Raw genomic sequence first — 24,331 nt, 5'->3', positions numbered from 1 at the left:
ACACACACACACACACACATTACTTGTATTACTACCATGTGCACACACTCATCCAAGGAAAAAAACATGCAGGCACACACAGCAGCAGCAGCAGCGGCGCCAGCAGCACTGATAGGACAAAACAAGTGGAGACCTTTTAGACTATGTATGATAGGTGACTAGACTCAGCTTGGTCCACACAATGGATACACAAACATGAACTAAAAGCAAGGGTAGAGGAAGTGCCACGAAGAATACAGTAGTACACAGATGGGCACTACAAGCTGGCATGTTGGTGCATAGATCTTACATTCTGAGTCATGGCGGAGACCTGTGTGTTGGTGAACCCACCGGCAGTCAGTGACAACTTCAATCTGTTCAAGCCGTGCTCTTGCTCATTGAGAGCACCTGAACATACAACACATACCATATCACCATAAGGGTAACAGTCATATACAAATAGGGGTATTGTTGGTCGCAGCCACAAAACCTATTGCTCAAATCAAAATATGGCTCTGCGTGTGTGTGTGTGTTTGTGTGTTTGTGTGTGTGTGTGTGTGTGTGTGTGTGTGTGTGTGTGTGTGTGTGTGTGTGTGTGTGTGTGTGTGTGTCACAGAAGGCTTCATCATCCTTTAGATCTGCATTGCACACAGAAATACCTTGGACAGTACGGTGAAATACATAGCAAGGCAAAGTAAAATTGTGCTACTAGAGAAAGTTGGCACAACGGCTTATGCCAAGGGAAGACACCACACCAGGGGTGAGAGAGAGAGAGAGACAACGAGCTGGACCAAAGACCAGGCTATAAATTTGATTGCATTTGAAAGACACGAGACATCCAGCAAGAGCAACGCACCCCTCAATGTCTTCAGTTCCTGCTCATGTTTAGCAAAGAACTGCTTGAGGTCTTCAATAGAAGACTGCAGTTTGTCTTTGTCAGTGGTGAGGCTAGATAACTGTCGCTGCTTATGACCATCTGTTTCAAACAAAGAACACAAACGTACACCCACATGCACATGCACACGCCGGCGCCCGCACACCCACACACACACGCCCACACGCAAGCACATGCACACGCACGCACACACACGCACACAGTGGGTACACATGAAAGTACACATGGAACACACAAGCAAATGCTTGGTGAGGGAAGGAAAAAGGGTTGAAGACTGCTGTGCATCGTGCCCCTGGCATCGTCAGTAAAAAATTAGAGTGTGTTTAGCTCTCATGCACAAGGTCGAGAACAGATGTGCACATCATTCGATGCCAAGGCAACAGAACATCAACACCTGATTGGTGACGTCGGTAACATTAAGCAGTGCCCATCCCAAGTAGCTTCCTTTCGCTAATGTAAATAGCAGAGACCAAGAGTAGCAGCAATAAACAAGGAAGATAAAACATAAAGATACCAGCTTCGTGATTTAAAATTGGTAACTCCATCCTGAAACAACCATGTGCGGCTTTTCACCGTGTATAGGTCCTCCCTCGTTATAACGAGTCCGGTTAGTACATAAACCCCGTTAGTAGGGGTGAAAGTTGGCACTGAGATCCCGAGTTCGAGTACTCTGATTTTCTCCGATCGAATATTCGAGTATTCGAGTATTCTTGATATCCTAAAAATCGCACCCCAAGGGCCTTAAAAATCACATGACACAACCCTGATTGAACCGATTGGCAGTCCTTTTCTCGAGTGTATTGGTTGGTGGGTCATTTGGGCTCTCTCTACTCGTGTACAAATGTTCACCACACAGTCTGCACATCAATATAATATGCTGACTGCTGCTCTGAAACTGCAGACTTCTATGGTAATGCATATACCATGTATGAGCGAGTACTCTGATATATTCCGAGTACGATTATATTTGAAAAATCCAAACGAGTATTCGAATATTCGGTATAATTGTTTCACCCCTACCCGTTAGTAAATAGAAATCTGAAATCCACTGGCGAAACGTGGTCTATACAACTGTTTACAGGTGCGGTTACAACATAATCCGTTAGTACATAAAATCCGTTATAACGACCCTTTGCCCAGTTCCCTGGAGTGCCAACCCCTCATTATAAGATAGTATTGACCATGCAGGACCAAGGCCAAAACACGTAGGATAAAGCAGAAAGACGAAACGTATTATGTCTATGTATTCGTGAATATGGACGATCCTTTGGATCCAAGGAAGAGTTATGTTGGAGATTTTCAATTATCTTTTACCGAGTTGAAGCATCAATAATTTATGTTGTATCGAGGGTAGCCCCGGTAAGTACGAATTAGTGCCTATTTTACCGTAAGCTGCAAGTCCTGTTACTAGATAAGTCTCGTTATAAGATAACTTTTTCGATGGCCCAGAGATTATCTACTAACGAGGGAGGACCTGTATTGTGCATCGTATTTTTTTCAAACGGTTGCCTACCCGCTGTCTTCTCTCACACACGCCATTTGGCATAAGCGAAGTTGTTGACTCAGCTATGCACTGGTTCAAGATGAACACGGCTCTTAGCCCACTAGCCACTAGGGTAGAATTATGCAAGAATTCAACATGCGCAGGGCTCTTACTAGCCACTAGGGTAGACTTGTGCAAGAGGGGCTGGTGGGCACAGTGCAGCGTAGAGAGCTGGAGTTACTCATGCATGCAGTACAATCCTTGAGGTTTCTGTCCAAAAAAGTAAGGTTCTTTTCAGATCAGTTGGGAAGGAGCGTCAATTTCATACAGTGTTCAATACATGGGACAATTTGGCAGCACTGCTGATGATTTGGCAGCACTGCGGATGATTCATACACAGGAAATACGAGAGAATAAAGTAAATAATTGTGTATGTTTAGTTGATGTGAGAGGCGTACCGTTACAGAACATGAAGGAGATAAGGAAAGGCTGTACGGAGAGTTGGTTGCTCTCAAAGTGTGGAGACTCCACAGTGAAGTAGGCTGTGTACTGGTGACCATCCACTCCTGGGCAATCCTGTGCCACAAGAAGACGCTGAATGACACACGAGCCTGAATAAATACACAATATAGGCACACAGTAACACACATGCACAGTCAGGTGTGCATGCACACACACACACACGTGCATACACGTGCACACATGTGCATACACGTGCATACACGTGCACACGTGCACACACACACACACACACACACACACACACACACACACACACACACACACACACACACACACACACACACACACACACACACACACACACACACACACACACACACACACACACACACACACACACACACACACACACACACACACACACACACACACACACACACACACACACACACACACACACACACACACACACACACACACACACACACACACACACACACACACACACACACACACACACACACACACACACACACACACACACACACACACACACACACACACACACACACACACACACACACACACACACACACACACACACACACACACACACACACACACACACACACACACACACACACACACACACACACACACACACACACACACACACACACACACACACACACACACACACACACACACACACACACACACACACACACACACACACATACACACACACACATGCGTATACAAACACAGACAATGTTTAACTTCTTGATTGACGGAAGGACCAAGCACAGAAGGTGATGAATGAAACTGCTCGTACTTCCATTCAGCACATGTTGTATTTGTCCATTCAGCACATATGGAGTATTAAAGGTTACGTGGCAAGACAGCAGGGTACATGTATAAGAAGCACAGACAAGGAAGCAATGTCCGACACAGTAAGTAGATACTACACCCTTACCAGCAGCCAGCGGGAAGGAAAGCATTCTACTGCCACCATCAAAGGTAGGAATGTTAGCAACATTGCGAGCATCTGTTCCACCACTATCTGCTTGTAGTGTTACATGGACTGTTCCACTGAGAGAGTCATCGATACAGTTGTTACCATGTTCATCCTGCACAGTACAGTTATCACCAAGTGTAAATACACACCAAGCAAACATATACACCTCAATATCCATGCAGGCAAACATACAAGTACACACAAACGCCTTCAGATGGTATTTTAAAGTTGTCTTCAGGAACTGGTGATTGAGAAACTTCGCCATAGTCTTAGAGTAGTCAGCGTGATGCAAGCAAAGGAGCCTTCCCATTCAGTGCAAGAATGGAGAAACACCAGTAGCGTCAAACATTATGAACATAGTCTTCGAGGATTTAATAAAGTCCTCTTCCAACAAGACACACATGTATAACAGCATGGGACTACTAAAGTGGACGCTTCTGAAATACTTTCCAACACACGCACACGCACACGCACACACACACACACACACACACACACACACACACACACACACACACACACACACACACACACACACACACACACACACATCATCCTAACTACTTATACCTTGATGCGCAGTTCTAGACGTTCGACAATCTTGCGCTGGTTGATCACAGCACCATTCGATACAGCAACAGCGGATGGGACACAGTCGGACACGAGGCGACAAGGCGGACCAGGGCTTACTTCAATATCAACCTAAACATGAACAACAAGAACAGCACGCCAACGGTCATAGGAGACTTACACTAGACAAACACGCTCATTTCTCTATAACTGTAGAGGACGAGCTTCTGAGAAAAGCTACGTGACACAGTGACAGAACACTGCATGCCCCCCCCCCCCCCCCCCCCCCCACACACACACCAGGATTTACTGGATAAGAGCTGGAGGACTGTGAATGATGCCAGCAAACTGGACATGAGCAGTTGATAGCGTAGATCATGTACTCGTAGAAAGGCAGGTGCATTCTGTTCACTGCACTGCACACCAATGCACCAATGCACTTACTGTACGACTCTGTAGAGTAACCGATCCGTCACAGTACTTGAACCTAGCCTGCAGTGTGCCGGAATTGACTGGTGCATCATGACCACTAGTACAGACACACAGAGCACCATACACACAACAAACCATTCAAATGCTCCACAATGTTTCCACTGCACAATCATTCTCCCAACAAAAAGAGGGAACAGCCCTTCATCCACCAGAGAGATAGAACACCAAAGATTTTGAACACCAGAGAGATTGGACACCAGAGAGATTGGACACCAGAGAGATTGAACACCAGAGAGATTGAACACCAGAGAGATTGAACACCAGAGAGATTGAACACCAGAGAGATTGAAAAGTCATTCACCCACCAAAGGGCGGGTCAATTGTGTAACTACTTGAAGTAAAAGTAGCAGCGCCAAGTACTGAAGCGTGCACTTGGTAATCTTCACCAGAGGCATATTGGCAAGAGACTTGAGTATATGTATATAACCCACAAGGGAGTGTAACTGCAGTCTATGGCCAATTCGGGGTCTGCGCTGGCAGATTATCACATCACGAGGCAAACCCGTACGCATGGCTTGCACCCGGTACATCGTAGGTACGGGGCTGTGCCAGACACTGTATAACCCTGCTTGGGGTAACCGCTCTGGTGGTCAACTGCTACTGCTGCTCACGTAACCGATTGAACCCTGCCACATGGTGTGAAACTCTGCCACTGTAACACTAGGGATTTTAAAGTATTTGCTAAAGAGAGGAGGGAGAGAACTGATTTATGAGAATGGAGCACACAGCAACCTGCAAGCTAGATGAGGTGAGGAGAGGTCATTGTGCGGAAAATCATGCCTTTCCCGGGCTAGGGCTAGGTCTCACATTGGAATGCAGCAAAGAGGAAATTAAGCAACAAAGAGACACAATGGACATAAGCCTGACCTGAATGGAAACCGGCCACCTTCAGTATCACTACCAGGTGTTGACGGGCTGTACGTGGAAACCTAGACACCGGCAAAACACAAAATACATGTGTGACTCTGGGCTCTGCAGTTCTGAGGAGTGTGTCTCCGTCACTTAAAGTTAGTAGATGTGTGTGTGTGTGTGTGTGTGTGTGTGTGTGTGCGCGTGCACACGGCGGAGAAAGATAAAGAGGTAGAGCTGTAGAGGAAGCGAGAGAAAAAAGGTATTACATCTGCATCGTTGCAGAAATATTCACCGCACAACTTTCTCCAGTCCTTGCTTACACCAGTCCAGGGATGATTGGTGATAATTCGGAAGATACATATTCGAGCTGGTGCAGCCAAGGACTGGAGAAGGTTGTGCGGTGAATATTTCTGCAACGATTATAAGCCTCCAGTAGAGATTCAAAGTGATTAACCCTTTACCATCTGTGCGTACTTGAATCGATCTCTAGAGATTGATGGACATGCATGCACTAAAACATCCATAACTCGATCGATTCTTGGCGGAATTTAAAAAAACTAAGTATCTAGGAAGAAGCCGAAGAGCTCAGCTTTCCAATGCATCAATCGGCGAAGAGCTGCGGTGTCGCATTCCAAAGACATCACGTTCGATATTTCAGCCACGGCAAAAGTCGAATTTTGTTCTGCTCTACATTGTAGCAACATATGCCCTTAGTAAAGAAAGAGGATGCACAGTAGTCATTGACTCTCAGAGAAAGCTGAAGACAACATGGTGGCACGCTTACCACACTGCCACCGCGAAGCAATTCCATCTTGACATGAGAAGGCAGCGCACCAGCAAATGGATGACCATCTTCCGCCATCACAACACAGCTCAATTCTGCATGACAAACAATCAAAAAGACAATGGAGGTGATGTCATATGGGTGGTATGATTCCAAGGTTTCAATCTTGGCTTGGAAAGTGTAGTTTGTTCAATCTTGCTTAGCAAATTGTAGTTTGAGTGGTGAAAAGAGTCAAGACCATGGCCTAAAAATGTTTTAGTTTAGAGGTGATGATGGCAAGAAAAGGCAATTGATAAATAAAAGTGGAAGAGAGAAGCAGCACCCACAACGCCATTACAAGACACTGATGCACAATTAGCATGGGTACATACCAGGCAGGTTCTGTGCAACAGTACATTGCTGACTGCCAGCAGGTGTGACTTCTACAGCCACCACTCGACTTGGGTCAGGCTCAACACTACAGAACAGCAGAGAGAAATACGCACAGAATGCACACACAGGCACGCACGCACGCGCGCGCGCGCACACACACACACACGAATGGTAAGGGTGGGTTCGGGACTGTTGGCATGTCAGGGAACTGGTAGATTTGGTTTTCGGAGTAATTTTTACAGAGTGGGTGGATTTGGGCAGGTATCTGGGTAAGTAGTGATTGTAGTAGGTTCAGAACGAGTGGTATCATGAGCCAGTTCCAAATCCAGACCCCATCATGAGCCAGTTCCAAATCCAGACCCCATCACAAGCCAGTTCCCAATCCAGACACCCCCCTCATGAGCCACTTCCCAATCCAGACTCTATCATGAGCCCCTTCCCTATCCAGACTCGATCATGAACCAGTACCATATCCAGACTCAATCATGAGAGGCACCCTACTACTTTGCAAGACAAAGACAGGCTACATAGAAACGCTCACTCACCAGATGCGTAGGCTAGCGCCGACAATAGTGGTCTGACCGTAGATGGCACGGGGCGTAATGAAATAGTCACCGCTAACACGAGAAAACAACAAGACATGAACAAAAACAAAACAAAAAAAACATACTAAGCCAGCTAGACGTGGAGCTGATTGGCTACATGTAACAACAAACTACATGTACATCTCCTCAAAAACAGAAAAATGCGTTAGAGCATCCCGCAGGAAACAGTCATGTGCGACTCTCCAAATCAGTAGACCAGGAACAACAACACCCATGCACAGTGGTAGCAGTTGCACAACACCAGGCACACTGACACAAACAGACACAAATAGAAAGCGAGCAAAGAGAAGCAAGATAACACAGCCCCAAAACACGACCACTGCGTCTTCAGTTCAGCACTATAGTTGCAGCACATACCGTTCAGCTCTGACGGAAGTAAATCCGAAGTTAACTTGGCCATTACCATCTGTACGTTGATGTTGCGTCGGTGGAGACAACTGGACATGTCCAATGCATCACACACGCACACACATATGCAGGAGAGCAGGAGAAGGATCGGAGAATCGACACACACACACATACACACACATATACACAGACAAAATTAATAGTGACAGCGGCAATATTCAGCCAGTTGCAAGCTTCAAGTTGGGATATCCAGCAGCAGCAGCAGCAGCATGATCACCCAGAATGAGTTTCAGCAGCTTACCTTGAGCCCACCGCTCTTCCCTAGCTGCATCCTAACACCTTCCAGGCCACTTGGATTACCGTAATCATCATACAGCTGCACTTTGAGCGGTATGGGTAGACGCCCATCATTATAGATAGTGAACACCTGTATAAAAGCAAAAGTCACAAAAAAAAGCAGGGCAGTGGTTATGGCATGAGAAAACATGGTCGCCATGGGCTGGGATTTATTTATTATCAGATAGACTATTACCCGATACCTGACAAATAAAATAAGAAGAGAAGCAACCCAAGGACAAATTCAGCTGAGAGCTTGAATAGATTGCCCTACATGACCACATAACACTTTTCTGAATAACTTGAAATACTTCTTTTATTCCTGACCGACTTCACTCTTCTGAGAGTACATCTTCAGAGGCAAGTGAATAAACTGGACAGCTTCTTTTTATATCCAACAAACGAGGCCAAAAAGAAAGAGAAAAAAATAGCAGGTAGCAAGTTTGTTGCATTCTAGAAAATGTGCAGCAGGTGCAAAATTGCAGCTGTTGCATGCAGCAGGTACACACTGCAGTGATTGCACTAGGGTAGAAATTTCATCAATTGAGCAACCCATCGGTGAGCACCGGCAGTGGGCTGCACATACTGTATTCTTATGGGAAAAAAGGAATTCCAATGTGATACCCTCCACATGTACTGTACTGTAGCTACTGGGGTCCTCAACTCTTGATAGCCGAGCAGTAATACAGTTACATATGAATAGCAGTCCCTCATATACCCTCCCTCCCCCCCCCCCCCCCTCTTAAGAAGGTGTTCATGAAAGACATGAAGATCTGGCATAATCGCCCCTACCAGCCGAACTACCTCGCACACGCACCCATACATATACTCGCATACATGTGGATGCACGCACATACACGCGTGCACACACACACACATACATCAGGGTTCTAGCCAAAGGGGGGGGGGGGGGCGCAGCGCCCCCCCCCCCCCTACTCTGTTTGCGCGCCCCCCTGTGAAAAATTGCCGCCCCCTACTCATTTTCCAATTTTCGTGTTTTTCATGCATAGATGGTTCATAAAGGCACATTTGTCTGGGGTGAAGTCAGGGATTCGCCCCATATGTTGCATTTGGCGTGGCAAGACAATATTGGAAAGTGGAAAAATGGGATATAGGGTAACTGTTTCCCATGCCCCCCCCCCCCCCCCCCTACTATTTTGACCTGGCTAGAACCCTGGTACACCATACATGCATACACACACACACACACACACACACACACACACACACACACACACACACACACACACACACACACACACACCTGTCCTGTCCTGTAGAGCCACTGTCACAGGGGTCACGTGGGCCCCGGAGGGGCATCAGAGAGGAAGATGGAGCACGCAGCCTGATGACGCCGGAGATGGTGGGGCAAACGGAACCGGCGAGAACACACGCATACATGGCTGAACGAATTACGCTGCTGGGCAGTCGGGCGCGGGCCAGTCCTCGAGCACCGGTGACGACCGCGGCCTTGCACAGACCGAAAGCAGCGGGCACACACAGCACAGTGCGCAGCACAGCAGGCATCCTGCACATAGACTTGCCGGGGCTCGGGAGGCTGAGGCTGAGGTGCGGAACAGCGGTGAACAGCTAGACCACCCTTGCTGCGAAACCAACGCCCACAATCTCCACAGTGGCAAGCCCCTCGCTGCTCAGCAATCGGCTTTGCCCGCTCAACCACACATTTGTGGCGAGCACGATCTCCAGGGCGCGAGAATGACCGATTGCAATCCGCACATATCACTGGGTCAGGCTGAGGCACATTCTCCACAGGCTCGGCGTACATAGTCCGCCAGTCAGCACGGGACTCACAGGCGAGAGGGTACCATTCCTTGGTGAGGCCACGAACTCTTAAGTCGGAGACAACGCAATCCTTCCAGCGCTTGCGAGGGCCATGTGCTGGGCGACGTGTGAGAAGTGAGCCAAACACACACACACACACGCACACACACACACACACACACAAACACACACACACACGTGGGCACAGCAAATACAGTACACAATATACTGGTATGCAGAGTCCTCACCTCCTCAGGCTGACAGTCTACAATTCTGACTTGAGAAGGCTTTCCAGGCATGACCTGTTGTTACACACACAACAATTGAACATGGACAGCATCACCAACATAGTTACACAAACACACACACACACACACACACACACACACACACACACACACACACACACACACACTTGTACTTGTACTTGCTCACTGCCAAAACTGGTCACGTGGGTCTCCCCGGGAGAGGGGAGAGAGACTCAAAAGGAATCTTGGAAAGATGACTCAATTGGCCATTGAACCACCCAACGGCTGACACCCCCTGAAATCCCCAAACTAGGGTGGACTTGAAATGATCCCACTTATGGGCTCACCACACCTCAGTAAGTGGGTGAGGACAAGGTGCAGAAAAGGATTGACGGCATCAGGGTATCCGTCCCGGGATCCAACTGCAGGTACCCCTGCCCCCAGTGAAGGTAATACTTGGTACTAGTGTGGGTGGCTAAATCAGAGTGGATCTGATATAAGCTTCACTAGCACCATTGATTACACAAGAGTTAATCTAGCCAGAAGCAGTCCATGGTTAACAGGTTAACAGGTTAACACACACACACACACACACACACACACACACACACACACACACACACACACACACACACACACACACACACACACACACACACACACACACACACACACACACACACACACACACACACACACACACACACACCACCACACAGACAGCATCACCAACACTGTGCAAATACCTCAGAGAAAGAGGCATTCATCACTTTAAAGTCAAACACAATTCGCTGTATAGCACTGCTAGACGCATAAGAGGCGTCATAGATACGCACGGAAAATGGTCTACTTTTTCTGAACATAGTCCACGACTCATGGCTGTAGATCAGCATGTCATGAAGTAATTCCCACGACAACACACACAGGGAAAACATGCCATAGTGCAGAAAGCCCCAGGTTGCCAAGAGCCAGGCTTCAATATTATTATTATTATTATTATTTTCCAGTGGCTAGAGATGAATCAGTGCCAATATAGATGAGGAGGGGGCGTTTGCCAGCATATCAGCTCAGACTGGAACTCTAGTGCATAGTCAAGTGTTCTCAAACACTCACCTGAAATGAGTAGGTTGCCGACATTTCACCAATCTTTACCACCACATCCTCAACAGCAAGCTTCTGCACGTCGAAGACAATGTTCCGAATTTTGATACACTCATCCTTGAAAGACAGAGTAACAGAGGCAGCATATAGAATGACATAACCATCTTAAGCCATGGAGTACGATTTCCCTTGCACAGCTCCTAAGCCAATAAGTGACTGGAGCACGCCACTGGCAGAGCATGTCCCCGGTCATAAGTCTGATACAAGTGACAATACGGCTTGCACCAAGGCAGCACAAGTACAAGTACATGTAGACATTTTAGATTTTCTTCTCCGGTAGAATTTTCCAGCTTGCTTCTCCTTCCTCATGCAGACACGACAAGAGTTCAGCCATCAGCAGGCCAAGAAGAAAACATATATTATGTGCAGCACTACACCAGGTCAAAGTAACATACTGCTTGGCAACTCACAGTTATCTCTGGAGGATCATGAGACCTAAGCTTGGCACCAGTAATAGTTACACTGGACAGCAGCGACGGACTGATCTGCAAGCAGCAAAGAACAGAAGATGACGAGTGTGTGCAACATATTCAAATCAGTACTCACAACACTGTATGCCCAGGAACACGGGGAATTATGTCATTCAAAGCTGCGCTTGCGGGTAAGGAGTGACAAATACCGAGACTTGACCAACTTCAAATATTAGGGAGGTTTCGCTCTACGGAATTACGTATGAAAATAACGTAGGAACTGCACGGAATTTTCATACGTAAAAAACAGAACTGTTGGGTTTCGCTCTACGTGATTTCTCCACGACTGCTAAACATGCGTTGTTGCTTTGGAGACGCGTTGGCTTCATGCGCCCACCGGTGCACCGCATGCACCATGAACCGAAACCGCGTTTTCCATCTTATTTTGCTCGTGGTGTACGGTGTGTGTACCTTGTGTTTCGCGCGGCTTGAACGTTGCCATGGACAAATGCGGAAAATGCGAACAAATATTTCAAAAAGTGATACGGAGGACCCAACGTAGGAAAGAGCTTTCCTACGGAAATCCGTAGAGAGATTTACGTATGAAAGCTGCCCTCGCTCCCCGGCTCGTACGACATACGGATTTTCATACGTAATTACGTAGAGCGAAACCTCCCTATTGTAACTTTGGAACCGCACTTGCATCAGAAGGCTTCGGTGATTATTGCAATGGACAGTTGAGAGTTTCTCATTGACCAAACCCTTGGAAAACAACCTAGAAATGAATGACATTCGATCAGCTGAAATCTTGCCAAGCTCCAATAGAGTTGTACAGTCCGTACACAAAATAGAGTCCGCATATAGTAGGCTAATATAGGGTAGGTACTAGCAAGAGTACATAACCCCCCAGAGTGTGCAACGCCGATCCAGCTCTGTGTAGGGTCTTGGTCGAGCGGAATCGGATCTTCTGATGTCATGCGTACACTTCACACCAGCGCAAGGCCGGTCTCGAGGCAGGGCACCATTGTTTTTGATCCAAGAGTACCCGCGACTCCCCGGGTTCCCCTCAGATGTGTATGGTATTATGACGCAAAGATCCGATTCCGCTCGACCAAGACCCTATGCAGAGCTGGATCAGGCGTTGCACACTCTAGGGGGTTATGTACTCTTGGTACTAGGTACCAGAACAGCAAGAGGAAATTAGACCTCAAGAGTGTACAACTCTGCATATGGGGATTCCGACGGCGAAATTCACACGTGTTCCAAATACGTTTTTGTGCCAAGTGCAGCGAAGGACAGCGTGCTGACAGCCCGACAATAGAAATAGCAGGTCCAAATTTTACAGTATCATAATTATCCGACAATAGTATCCGGATAGGCGAGGGAACCGGATAATCGAACACACATACAGTATGGATGCATGGCATATGCTGTAAATCAGTAATCAACGATTTTCTTCCGGATGGCGAGGGATCCGGATAAAAGAGAACCGGATAAGCGAGGTCTGACTGTATAGGCAATCCCCAGGCAAAAGCAGCCAAATACAACTTGGATTATAAAGTCACACAGCGGATATCCAGTACATTTGTATCCGTTGGAGCATACCCACAGAAACCAATGAGCAGTACAGAGTGACATGCTCTCAGCTATCTGCTTCCCTTGCCTCCCTGCCTACCTGCACATTCTAGTGAAAAGAAGACAGGTGTGGTTAAGTGATGTTAAACTGTATCAATTACTTTACCTTTTTCAGCTGGTTTCCTTGTTTGTCATGAAGAGTGATGATGAGCGGTGTTGTTGTAGGTGATTCAATTCTCACTACATTGTTACTTGATATACACTTGAGCACCTCTGCAGGGCCAGGTAGCGGGCTGTGTAGAGTGGAACAAAGAGAAACAATGCACCACCAGTTCAGGGGATGGGGTTAATAAGAAGATATGCTCAAAGCACGCTAAAGGTCACATGGGAAGTGAAAACTGAGATCCATTCATTGAGATTCAGCATCAGCAGTTTATCAAATCCTCCACACTCAACAATGTTGCATAGACACAAATCTGTTGATTTCGGGGCTGCAGAGAATGCTCAATGTCATATCTGAGTTTAGAACATAGAAGACTCAGCATAGGACGTTAATGTTCGTTGTAACTCCGAGTTTCATACAGCAAGAAAATCATTAAACAGCTGACATGGGATTCTACCCAACTGTACGCGCATAAACACATAGGGTAATATGTCAAAATTGAGATTCACAAACACATAGGGCAATAAAGACACCAAAAAGGAAACGAAGGCTCTCGTCAATACGACAGGAAAACATGTGTGAGCTGACTTACTCTACGGAAAAGGAGAAGGATAGTGGTGACTGGCCCGACAAGGAAACCTGGCAGAACTTGACCTCACCAACAGTGCTCGGCGCCTGAGTACAGTGCATGCATGAAGACAACATAAAAATATGTATCATGGTACGCAATATTGGTGAGTCCACCCAAACCACAATCCGTTTGGACACTTCCTGCAGCTCCATATCCGAAACATTGAAACATGAGATCACCTAATCGTAAAATCAGAGGAGACACTGCCGTTTCATCATTGTGTGTTTGCATCATACAAATCTTGCTAATTCATTTCTCATTATCATACCTACGAAATAACCCACTTTAGCCCACTACACAAAAGTCAAGTTAGTAACTATGTGAGTACATGCATAGTGAATTGAAAAAGTAGATCCGACGTAGTACAATACATGTCCTAAATATACCTTGATATCAGGCAACTTCCCAGCCTTCAGCAGCTCCACATTGGGTTTGGCAACCCAGTTGACCTGCAACACAAAAGCAACGACAAGCATGATTGAGAAACAAGAGGTAACAGTATCAAGTTATTCTTGGAAGTGAATTCATTCTTCAAACCTTGCTGGGACCCACAAAGAACTTGTGGCCTGGTGCAAGGGTAATATCAAAAGTGATGACCACCAAGAGTGTGGAACTGCTTACACTTTCTCTATCAGTGCAGCAACGGCAGAGTTTCACATCATGTGATATGGTTCATGTCTATGCAAGGAAACAATGCAAAGTGATCACCAGGGAGCTGCAGGGGCTGTGCCCAACCTGCAGGTATCATTCACAGGGTGCAGCGGTTTGTTACGTAACGTAAAATGCGGCCATCACAGACCCCATAGCCTAGCTGTAGTTGCACACTCTTGACGGATATGTACTTTTCCTAAAAAATATGCAGCAAATAGAATTTCGGTTTGGCCTCTGATGGGTGGATCTGATCTATCCTTTCCACCACTTTGAAGCTGCATCTGACAAGTGATCATGGGATGGTGGTGTCCCAAATGAGCGGAAAGGTGGTTACATACCAAGTTTGCAGATCCGCAATACTTGATCCGCGTCAGCAATATTGTCGCTTATCTTTCGACAATTTGAACTTAGACTTTGGACATGAACGCGTGCACTTGAAGTGATAAAACTTGGTACGATGGACGGTAAGGTATAGAATGACAACTACTTAGCTGCGAGGAATTTATTGTCGAAGGAAGGGTTCCTACTTTTTTCGGTCCTCCTCGTCGCTGCTCTCGGCGCTGGTGACAAATATTTTTGCTCGGGATCGACTCTCTTGCTTTTGCAAGCTCATCTCTCTTCCTCTCCGCTGCCTGGCCATTTTCTAAAGAGAAGTCGACCGTGACGGTCACCTTCTCTATAGGACTTCGCGTGGGCAGCACGACTGCCTGTGTGGTTCAAATCAGACGCCGTTCTTTGCAAGATTTTATTTTGAACGACGACGACGACGACGCGTACAGTACTTGCAAATCTCCACGACGCGCTGGATACTCCGAGCGTTGAGCTGGAGGTAAGGGAGCTGCGAACTCAGCTTGATGAGCGATCCCTGAGGTGAGCGATCTCGGTCGTTCAGCAAAATGGAGCTGATTCCGAGTAGCCGATTACTTTCTTGTGGCTTGCGCTGCTCTTGCCTGCACAGCGTAACAAGATAATCTATTTTGATGTGGCGCTGTATCAATCAGAATCACCCACCCGTCGCTCTCGAAATCCACTCGAACTCTAGCTAGATCTTTCAGGTACTAGTAAACTAACTTGCTAACCAAAATTGGGATGAAATGGGCTGCCAAGTAAGCATTGGCAACATATAAACAAAGCTGAAAGATAAGCGACAATATCGCTGACGCGGACCAAGTACATTTAACGCCCCTGGTTGTGTGCTTCTTTGTCGAGTAGGTTGGTTATTTCCCTCCGTGTTCATCACAGCAATGGAAAACTGTCCTGGCATCTGGACACATTTCTCGTGTGGCGATGGCACAGCGAAGTGCTTGCTATGCAAGAAAGACTATGCGCACCACGGTGGAACTACAAATTAGAGGGAGCACCTGAAACGAGTCCATTCCGAGACGCAAGCAATGTCAAGTGAAACTGGCAGTAGTAGTTCTGTTGCCACATCGGCCGGGACAAAGCCCATCGAGTCGTTTATTTTAAAGCGATCGAAAGACTGTGGTCTGGATTGCCGATTGGGTTAGTGAGAACATGCATCCACTTGGGATTCTTCAAGACTACAGGGCCTCAAGAAGCGTTTGTTCAACTTTGTGGAACCTGGATATACTGTTCCATCGCGCACTGATGTTACGTCTGTTCTGTGTACTACACACGCAGAGGCATGGGAAGAATTGTGGAAGCTGCTGCACAACGATGCTGTGGCTGTTGCTGTCACAACTGATGGCTGGACGTCAAAGGCAACGGCGCCGTACGCGTGCTTTCCTGTCCATTTCCTGAGTGCTGCACTGCTGGTCTTCTACCACTCTGGCCTGAATAGGGTGAAGACCAGCACTGCACTGATTTGAGAAGTACGGGTACAAAAGGCCTCATCAGATTTACAACAGGCTTTGCCTCTTCGTGTGCTAATATGTTTCCATCTGATTAAGTCTTTAAACTACTCATTGTCCGCCCCAACGCGCTCCAAACGCGAGTCCAGCTCCGGATCTGAGACGAAATCGGTCTCCTGTAGCCATTTCACTGAATCTAGCTCGGAACTGTTCAAATTTGTTCGAGTAGAAACCTACCTTGCCGTGACTTCGCCCCGCGCCGGTCCTGGCACGTGCCGCCTGTCATGAAGCTGGGAAGATCCCTTTTTTCATGCACTGCTGAAGGCAGCGCAGAAAATTCAAAATGTTCGATCGCTCGCCGCTCACTCAAACCACATCGGAGAGACTTCGGACCTGTTCGAGGCGATAGCTGAGAGTTTCTCTACCATCTGGACACTTCGATTGTTGAATTTGGTCAAGATTTGGTCGAGAACCGAAAGTTTGACTGCGCCCACATACATACAAAATGACCATGGTTTGAAATCGAACCATGGACGCCAAAGGGTTAAATAAATGCATGAAACAATTGAAGTCTCTTGAGTTTGTTTAAAAAAAGAATCACTCACTTGTATTTTCGAAGCCAGGGCCTGGACAACTTCAACATTGCGGCCGCCTTCATCCAAAACTTGAAATGCTGGTAAGCAGAAAGAAGAGATGAATGCTAAAATAAACACATTGTACTGGCCCCACTCAACGGCAGATAAAAAGGTTCATTAAAAAAAAGGGTGCTTAGTTTATAGATTTCAAGCGGACTTGCAATTGGAAATTGGAAATTGGAGCGTCACTGGCCATAAGCGAGGGATTCTAAGTCAAGTCCTGGTGGTGGCAGTCAATATTTCTTTAGACTTTGCTCATTACAACTTCCTCCAACTTATGAATAACTTGGCTATTATTGGGAGCTTGCTGGTACATGATGCACTAAAAACCGAATTCCAAAATCTGAGGCTAAGGCGAGACCAAAATAAAATCGAGATTCCCGGGCAGGACCCATCTAAAATTGGTGCGGGCGGGCGAGTTTTTATTTTTTTCCTACGTGTGTATGCATGGCATGCTGAACTTTTTTTTACAGTATTTTCCGGTATTTTTTTATATTTTTTTACAGACTACAGGTATATGGTACGTGGTTTACCGGTACCCGTACAATTTCTTTTGTATTTCGGCCAACGACAGCCCTGAGTCGTACACCAGGGAGTCGTGCAAGCCCAGGTTTGTGTGACACCATGTCACAGATCTACTCGCACGATCAGTACTGTACATAATACGACTGTTCTAAAAATAAAAATAAAATTGCCTTCGGCTCGATTTTGGTGCGGGAGGGCCCGGGAATCTCTATTTTTTTTGGTCTCGCCTAAGCACCCTATTCACGTGCTCCGGCTCATATGCAATATACTGTGCACATGTGTGTATGTATGTACGCACATACGTGTATGTGTGTGCGTGTATCTGCAGAGGTTGCAGGTTCGATTCCCAACGATTATGGTCACACACGTCTTTCTTCTCTTTTTCAGACTCCTCCTGACTTTTCTTTCATTCTCCTAGGTGGTTACCAACAGCCAGTGCATGCCTGAGTATGTGGTGTGATGTGTGTGCGGGAAAAAAATGAAAAAAAGGTTAAAAAGTAGGGATTCACTGGCCTGAAAAAGCCACTTCATAGCTGTGTGGCGTAGACCAGGCTGAATAGCGGCGATCAATTCTTCAGCCTTGCAAGCTGTTGAATGGTGCAATCCCAGCACAAGTTGCTATGGCTTCTGCTGTAGCATCGCTATCATCGCCGGAGATCATCGCGATAGGTGTCAAATGGTCAAATGGTGTATCTGATTTCGTTTGTTAGAACTAAACAGTGTGTATAGGAATGCTTACACAGTCCACTCAGTGTCTCTCCGGCTGGTATGCCAATCTCAGAATCAGTGTCAATTTCCACTTGATCCATCTCGTCATCACCACTTCTCATCTCATTTCCCATTGGTTGTCGAAACACCTACAGTTAACATGCAAACAATACATCCATACACCAATGCATAGACACATGTTCACACAGACACATGCTTGCAAGCACACCAGATAGTTGCACTAGCAGGTGTTACGCAATGAATTTGTCAATTTGATAATGATGCACATACTCAAGAATTAGTAGAAAGACTGCCACACAAGGCTGCCACACAAGAAAGAAATACTAGTACAGTACTAGTAGTGCATGCAGATACTTGGCCATGGTCAAACCAACACCTTCAATGAGCAACTAAGGCCAACTACTGAACACAAACACACACACACACCACTACTCAACAAGATGAATGAAATTCAGCTGGTGAGGGGTGCCTCCGAAACATGCTTTGGTTTATACTTTTTTTCTGGAATAGCTCAGGACATGGTTGGAAAAATGGAAAGTCAGCAAGTAGACCTGTGTGAAACCTGCACACCGTACAAGATCAGGATACTGACCACCACACTGAGCACAGGATACCACAAGCAATACTTTTGGGCGCTTTCGATTACACGCATTTCGGTCAATTCTAGAATGAGTTATTGTTGATGCACAGTTCGATTACACAAAAAGTGACAAATTCCGTCGTTAGTGGCGCACTAGCCAGTGGCTAGAGCGTGTTAGCGCCGCATGAACACCTGCCAGCTGGCAGCTTAATTACACTAATCAATCACGCAGATTCACGTAGCTAATCAGTAATCTACAGCGCAGCTCCGAAACCGCGCCAAGAGAGGTTGCAGCTCACACCTCGTATTTCTTCCGCTCCAAACTTTTCCCACGTGCCTTGCTTTGAGTGTTGCCTTTGTGAAAGTAGAGTTCGCTGCTGTTGCCTGGCTTTCACAGTTTTGCTCCTTGCTTTTTCTTCCCCACCAACACCCACCCTATAGCTGTTGCTCTATGTTAACATGTTGCTATATTCTCTGCAGCCTATGTGGTCTGCACTTGCATCCGCTGTAACTTGCCATATTCAATTCTTTAAATAAAAAAACGAAAAAAAAACCATACAAGTAAAATAAAACATTGGGGAGTGCGGATGTTCGCTCACAACTGGTTTGCCCTGTTTGCTTGCTTGCGACTCAGTTGCAGAGTCATTGCCTGTTCGCGACTCAGCAGAGTCTTTTCGCGTTGCGACTCATTTGCAGAGTCACGTGACATTGCACCAGTTGTTCGAATCCAGCACTCCACCTATCCAATTTAACTCAACCAGACCATTCTGTGTGTGCTCGTTCATGCGTGTGGGTCCGCATGCACGCGCATGGACATGTCCGGCTGTGTGAAGCACGGGCTAAAATTGATTCGATCCAATTCCGTCGAATCCGTCAATTCTGAAGAGAGGGCGGAATTTCTCTAATTCTGGCGCCAGAATTGCACAGTCGGTGTGTTACCGGTCTGGTCATGACTCAAGCGCGCGAAGAGCCTCCCTGGCCGGCGTGTGCGCGATGCTGGGTCCACGTGCGCGCGAGGGTGTACGTGATCTCTTTTTACGATTCATCAATTTTGTTTGTGACATGACATGAATAAAATGCGTTGTGAATTCCAGTCGTTCGTTTACAAGGCCGGAATCCACTCATTCTGGTCATTCCAGAATTTAAAAAAAAAACAGTTCCAGAATTGTGTAAACGTGTAATCGAAAGCGCCCATTGAGTGGTTTGGTACTGGAATATGAACTACAAACACAACGTAACCAGCACCAGCATCATCAGCAAGTAGGTACCTGTATAGATGCAGGTTGACAGCTCGGCACAACCTCAATGCGACGCTCCACTGAAGACACGGTACTGCGGTGATGCTGCAAAGCAACACAAATACAGAACAACACAATTTAGTCCAGTACAGCAAAGGGTATGTTGTCAACAAAAAGTCTGCTTTAAAAGGAAGAAGCTGTTTCTGTTCACAATCGACCGCAGGGGCAACGCTTACGATATGACAATATCAAAATGGTCAGGTCACGCTTAGTTTTACCGTGCTCCAGATACATACATTCAGCCAGTAGCTTTGAGCACCACTGACGAGACCTAACATTTGTAACAAGGTCGAAACAGCTAGCTGTCTGGAGATTGAGCATATTCAGAATACAGTCTGTCTAGAAAGTGCAGATACTTACAGGCATATCAACAACTGCTTTGAGAATGACTGGCTTCATGTTCTTGATGGTAACCTTGGGACAACACGACAACACTGCATCTCCGTTGCTAGCTACAGCAGACAGTGTTTCAAGGTGAGGCGCTCCAGTCAGCTAAACAAGTACACATGCCCACGTACATGTACACACGCACACACATGCGTGCACACACACACACACACACACACACACACACAGACGCGCGCACGCGCACACACACACCACACACACACTACACATTTTAGTTTACAGAACTGCAGTCCAGGAACCATCCATGGCCAGCAGTAGTGGTACTGTGCCAACGAAGCAAAGTAAAATCTCAAATGATCGGCCTATTTTCAAGTATTTTGAATGCAACGCATCTGAACAATGTGCTCAACTACTTGGTGTGTTGCTACGCAATGCATCCTTCCAACACGTGTCGGAGACTATCATTAAATTATCCACCGCTGGCCTGTCTGTACAAACAGCTTTAAACCTCATGTATCAAGATGGATTCATACTTCATTTCCTGTATGGGAAACATTTCGCGGACTGTAGGCGGTTTCGCGGACTGTAAATCACCATTCGATGTAGGTTCACTGATGACCATCGAAAGAAAAACGTTTGTGAATCACAGGTTACACATTTTGAATTTTATGATTGTTACATGGTATTCTGTTGGCATCATCTGTATTCATCGCAGTGCTCAATTCTACTTGTATTATTATCTTCAACTTACCTTGCAGTTGATTGCCATGCGATTGTCAGATGCAGGGTTTCCCGCAGCATCTTTAACACGAACTTTCAGTTCCAGCTTGCGTCCACTCTCTAAATGAATGGGTTCATCATCAGGCTGTACTTCCAGTGAACTTGGTAAGCCTACAGGATACCCAAACAAGACAATTATTAGCAAGACAATATTATACAATTCTCAAGTCAAGTACCTATGCAGCTAGCTTACATTCTGAAATATGGGCACCCTTAGGCCCGGGATAAGAGAGGTTCTGCTGTACACTCAACAACATCAGCAATTTCCAACTTTTCATCAGACGAAAGTAACCAGAGCTTCCGCAGTGGCATGCGTTCACGAGTACTACATTACACTAACCAGGCAGAAGTCTGATCTTCATCTTCTGTGTCGAGGAATCCAGTGATGGAACTTGGACAGACATACTCACATCCTGGGAGCATCAGCAGCAGTATCAGCCAAAGAAGAAAAAGCAGAATGCCAAACTGTCAAGACTGTGTTAACCCTTTAAGAGCCACAGGAAATTTTCAAAATTCTGCATTTTTTCGTGTTCTTTGGATCATAGCTTCAGTTCTACTCACTCAATCCTCACAATCTAGGGCTTCCTGGAAAAGTCTCCGCGAGAGGAAGAGAATGAGGTCGATCATGATAGCCAGCACACCGTCTATCCAGCGCTAGATCGCAACGACAGTACGAAAAATGCCCCAAATGCGTCCAATTGCGTCCCGCTCCAGATATTTCATTTTACTCGATCGTGGAGTTCCAATTTTTTCGCTGTGTACTCTTGACAATATCAACAGTGAAACCCGTGCAAATTCGAGTAAGCCAGCTTGACGAAAAGTCTCAAAATTCTCAATACTAAAGTCGCACTGCGCGCTTTTGAAATTGTCGCGATCGCGGCTCAACTTACGAGTGATTTATCTCAGGAACCGTTGCTCGCAGCGCTTCGCGGATTGTTTCTCCCGACAGGTGAGAGATTTCTCTTCGCCCTGGATATTTCGATCACTGGATTTGAGCGAGATTGGACTGAGTTACGATCTTTTGAAGTTTTGCATTTGAATGCGTCGTTTACGACGCATTCAAGTATGGGGCGGCTCTTAAAGGGTTAAAGTCACTGACAAAACAACTGGCACGGGAGAGTAAACTCGGAATTTTAATACTTTCCAAGGCACAGTGCATTTACCGTAAAAACAACTCTGGAAAGCCTTTTCCCAAGACAGTTCCAATGAGCTATTGTTCCTTGTGATGTGATATTCCGTTCCAGAGTTATGGCTGTATACACGGTGGACTACCCAATGCATACAGTATGCACACTGTACACACAGTACATGTACATGGTGAGTATACTCCTCATACCCTGGACGCGATGAGGTCTGCTAACGAGTACACTAGTCATAAACCCGGAAAGGGTTAAAAAGATGGTATTTCTCTATACCACCTAAATCCATGAGACCATGAGGAGTTCTACTGCACACAGGCAAACAACTAACACTACAGTAGCAGGAAGCATATCCATATACCGTACCTTGCCATTGGTGGAATCAACTTTGCCAAGAATGACAACACCATTCATGATACATTCGCCGCCTTTTTTCGAGATGTCCTTGAATGACACTTGCATTCCACTGCAAACAAAAAGCAGACAAGGCACAACATACTATTCAGCGAGTTTCACTTTACATGATGCTCTTTCTTCATCAGACAAACGGAAAAGAAATGAACAAATGCAAGAGCTTGTTTTCAAAAACATGTTAAGACTTGAGAAAAGACCAGTAAAAGGACATGATCAACTAAAAGCAGATTCTTGAACTGTAGCTAACGTGAAGCGAGGAGGAGACACTACAGACAGGCCATCATTTTTTTTTCATTCAGAAAAACCAGGTCAACAAAACAGCTCGCCTAAAGATGGGTAAGCAAACGGCAATGAATCTGAAATCTGTACCTGATTGCCAGCACAGGTGTTATACCAGAAGGAAGTGGAGTGCGATTCTCCAGCCGATCGTGAAGTGATATTGGAATCTAAAGAAAGCACCCACATGCATGCACGCGCACGCATGCACGCGCACGCATGCGCGCACACACACACACACGCACGCACGCACGCACGCACGCACACACACACACACACACACACACACACACACACACACCCATACATACACACACACAAGCAAGTGTTAGATATTTCTATGCTACAGGAGATAAGAATGAAATTGAAGACTCCATTGCAGCTGTACTTATAGTGAAAAGGAGAGCTCTGCGCCAGAGTGTAACAATGAAGCTAAGGGGCCGGTCACACTGAGGGAAATTTTGAAAAAATCCATGGTTACCATGGATATTTGCCACTGAGCGTGAAATTTAGATTAACCGACGCGATGAAAATCAGCTCGAGAGCCCGCTTTTCCGCTGAAGATTATAATCATCCCCAGTTTCCACTGCATGTCTTTAAGTTTCCTTGTTTTTTTATTGCGTTATGAAGTGGAGCGATACTAGAGGCTGTGCTGATGCAGCTCTGGCACAGGAGCGGGGCTAACAGACTGCCAGAAGCGAACGGCGACAAAAAAATAGTTCGTGTGGGTGAATTTTTTTCATTGTGCAAATCCATGCAACCGAGATGAAAAGTGAAAAAAATTATTCCCGGTTTATAATAAGAGGATTGTTCCCTCAGTGTGACCGGCCCCTTAGAGAGCACGTGTGGGTAAGTGGGTATTTCCCCAGCTGTGTCTGTACCGGAATGTGAGTCAACTATATGAGAGGTGACCTATAGACTAAGAGTTTATGCAAAAAAACTTCAAAGAAGGCATATGATGAGTCAGCGGAATTCCGGA

General features: G+C 46.2%; 1 protein-coding gene across 1 annotated transcript in view; it reads right to left on the bottom strand.

The window, feature by feature from the left end:
• Window positions 1-24,331, bottom strand: part of LOC135822296 (structural maintenance of chromosomes flexible hinge domain-containing protein 1-like) — a 52,802-nt gene that overhangs the window by 6,229 nt on the left and 22,242 nt on the right. Inside the window, exons 23-48 of the mRNA XM_065335030.1 lie at window positions 23,446-23,522; window positions 23,029-23,128; window positions 21,864-21,936; window positions 21,495-21,634; window positions 20,756-20,887; window positions 20,366-20,440; window positions 18,528-18,645; window positions 17,234-17,301; window positions 14,553-14,615; window positions 14,128-14,210; window positions 13,539-13,665; window positions 11,798-11,872; window positions 11,340-11,444; window positions 10,227-10,280; window positions 8,162-8,287; window positions 7,870-7,949; window positions 7,453-7,524; window positions 6,907-6,992; window positions 6,536-6,630; window positions 5,767-5,828; window positions 4,852-4,936; window positions 4,408-4,539; window positions 3,796-3,949; window positions 2,816-2,968; window positions 836-955; window positions 290-387 (exon numbers count right to left, since the gene is read on the bottom strand). Coding sequence (XP_065191102.1) covers window positions 290-387; window positions 836-955; window positions 2,816-2,968; window positions 3,796-3,949; window positions 4,408-4,539; window positions 4,852-4,936; window positions 5,767-5,828; window positions 6,536-6,630; window positions 6,907-6,992; window positions 7,453-7,524; window positions 7,870-7,949; window positions 8,162-8,287; window positions 10,227-10,280; window positions 11,340-11,444; window positions 11,798-11,872; window positions 13,539-13,665; window positions 14,128-14,210; window positions 14,553-14,615; window positions 17,234-17,301; window positions 18,528-18,645; window positions 20,366-20,440; window positions 20,756-20,887; window positions 21,495-21,634; window positions 21,864-21,936; window positions 23,029-23,128; window positions 23,446-23,522 — 2,553 coding nt within the window. The remainder of the gene's footprint in view (window positions 1-289; window positions 388-835; window positions 956-2,815; window positions 2,969-3,795; window positions 3,950-4,407; window positions 4,540-4,851; window positions 4,937-5,766; window positions 5,829-6,535; window positions 6,631-6,906; window positions 6,993-7,452; window positions 7,525-7,869; window positions 7,950-8,161; window positions 8,288-10,226; window positions 10,281-11,339; window positions 11,445-11,797; window positions 11,873-13,538; window positions 13,666-14,127; window positions 14,211-14,552; window positions 14,616-17,233; window positions 17,302-18,527; window positions 18,646-20,365; window positions 20,441-20,755; window positions 20,888-21,494; window positions 21,635-21,863; window positions 21,937-23,028; window positions 23,129-23,445; window positions 23,523-24,331) is intronic.

This window comes from Sycon ciliatum, chromosome 8 (genome assembly GCF_964019385.1).
Source record: "Sycon ciliatum chromosome 8, ocSycCili1.1, whole genome shotgun sequence".
Taxonomy (NCBI): Eukaryota; Metazoa; Porifera; class Calcarea; order Leucosolenida; family Sycettidae; genus Sycon; species Sycon ciliatum.
Note: the sequence above shows the minus strand (reverse complement) of the source record. Positions and strands in the feature narration are given on the sequence as shown.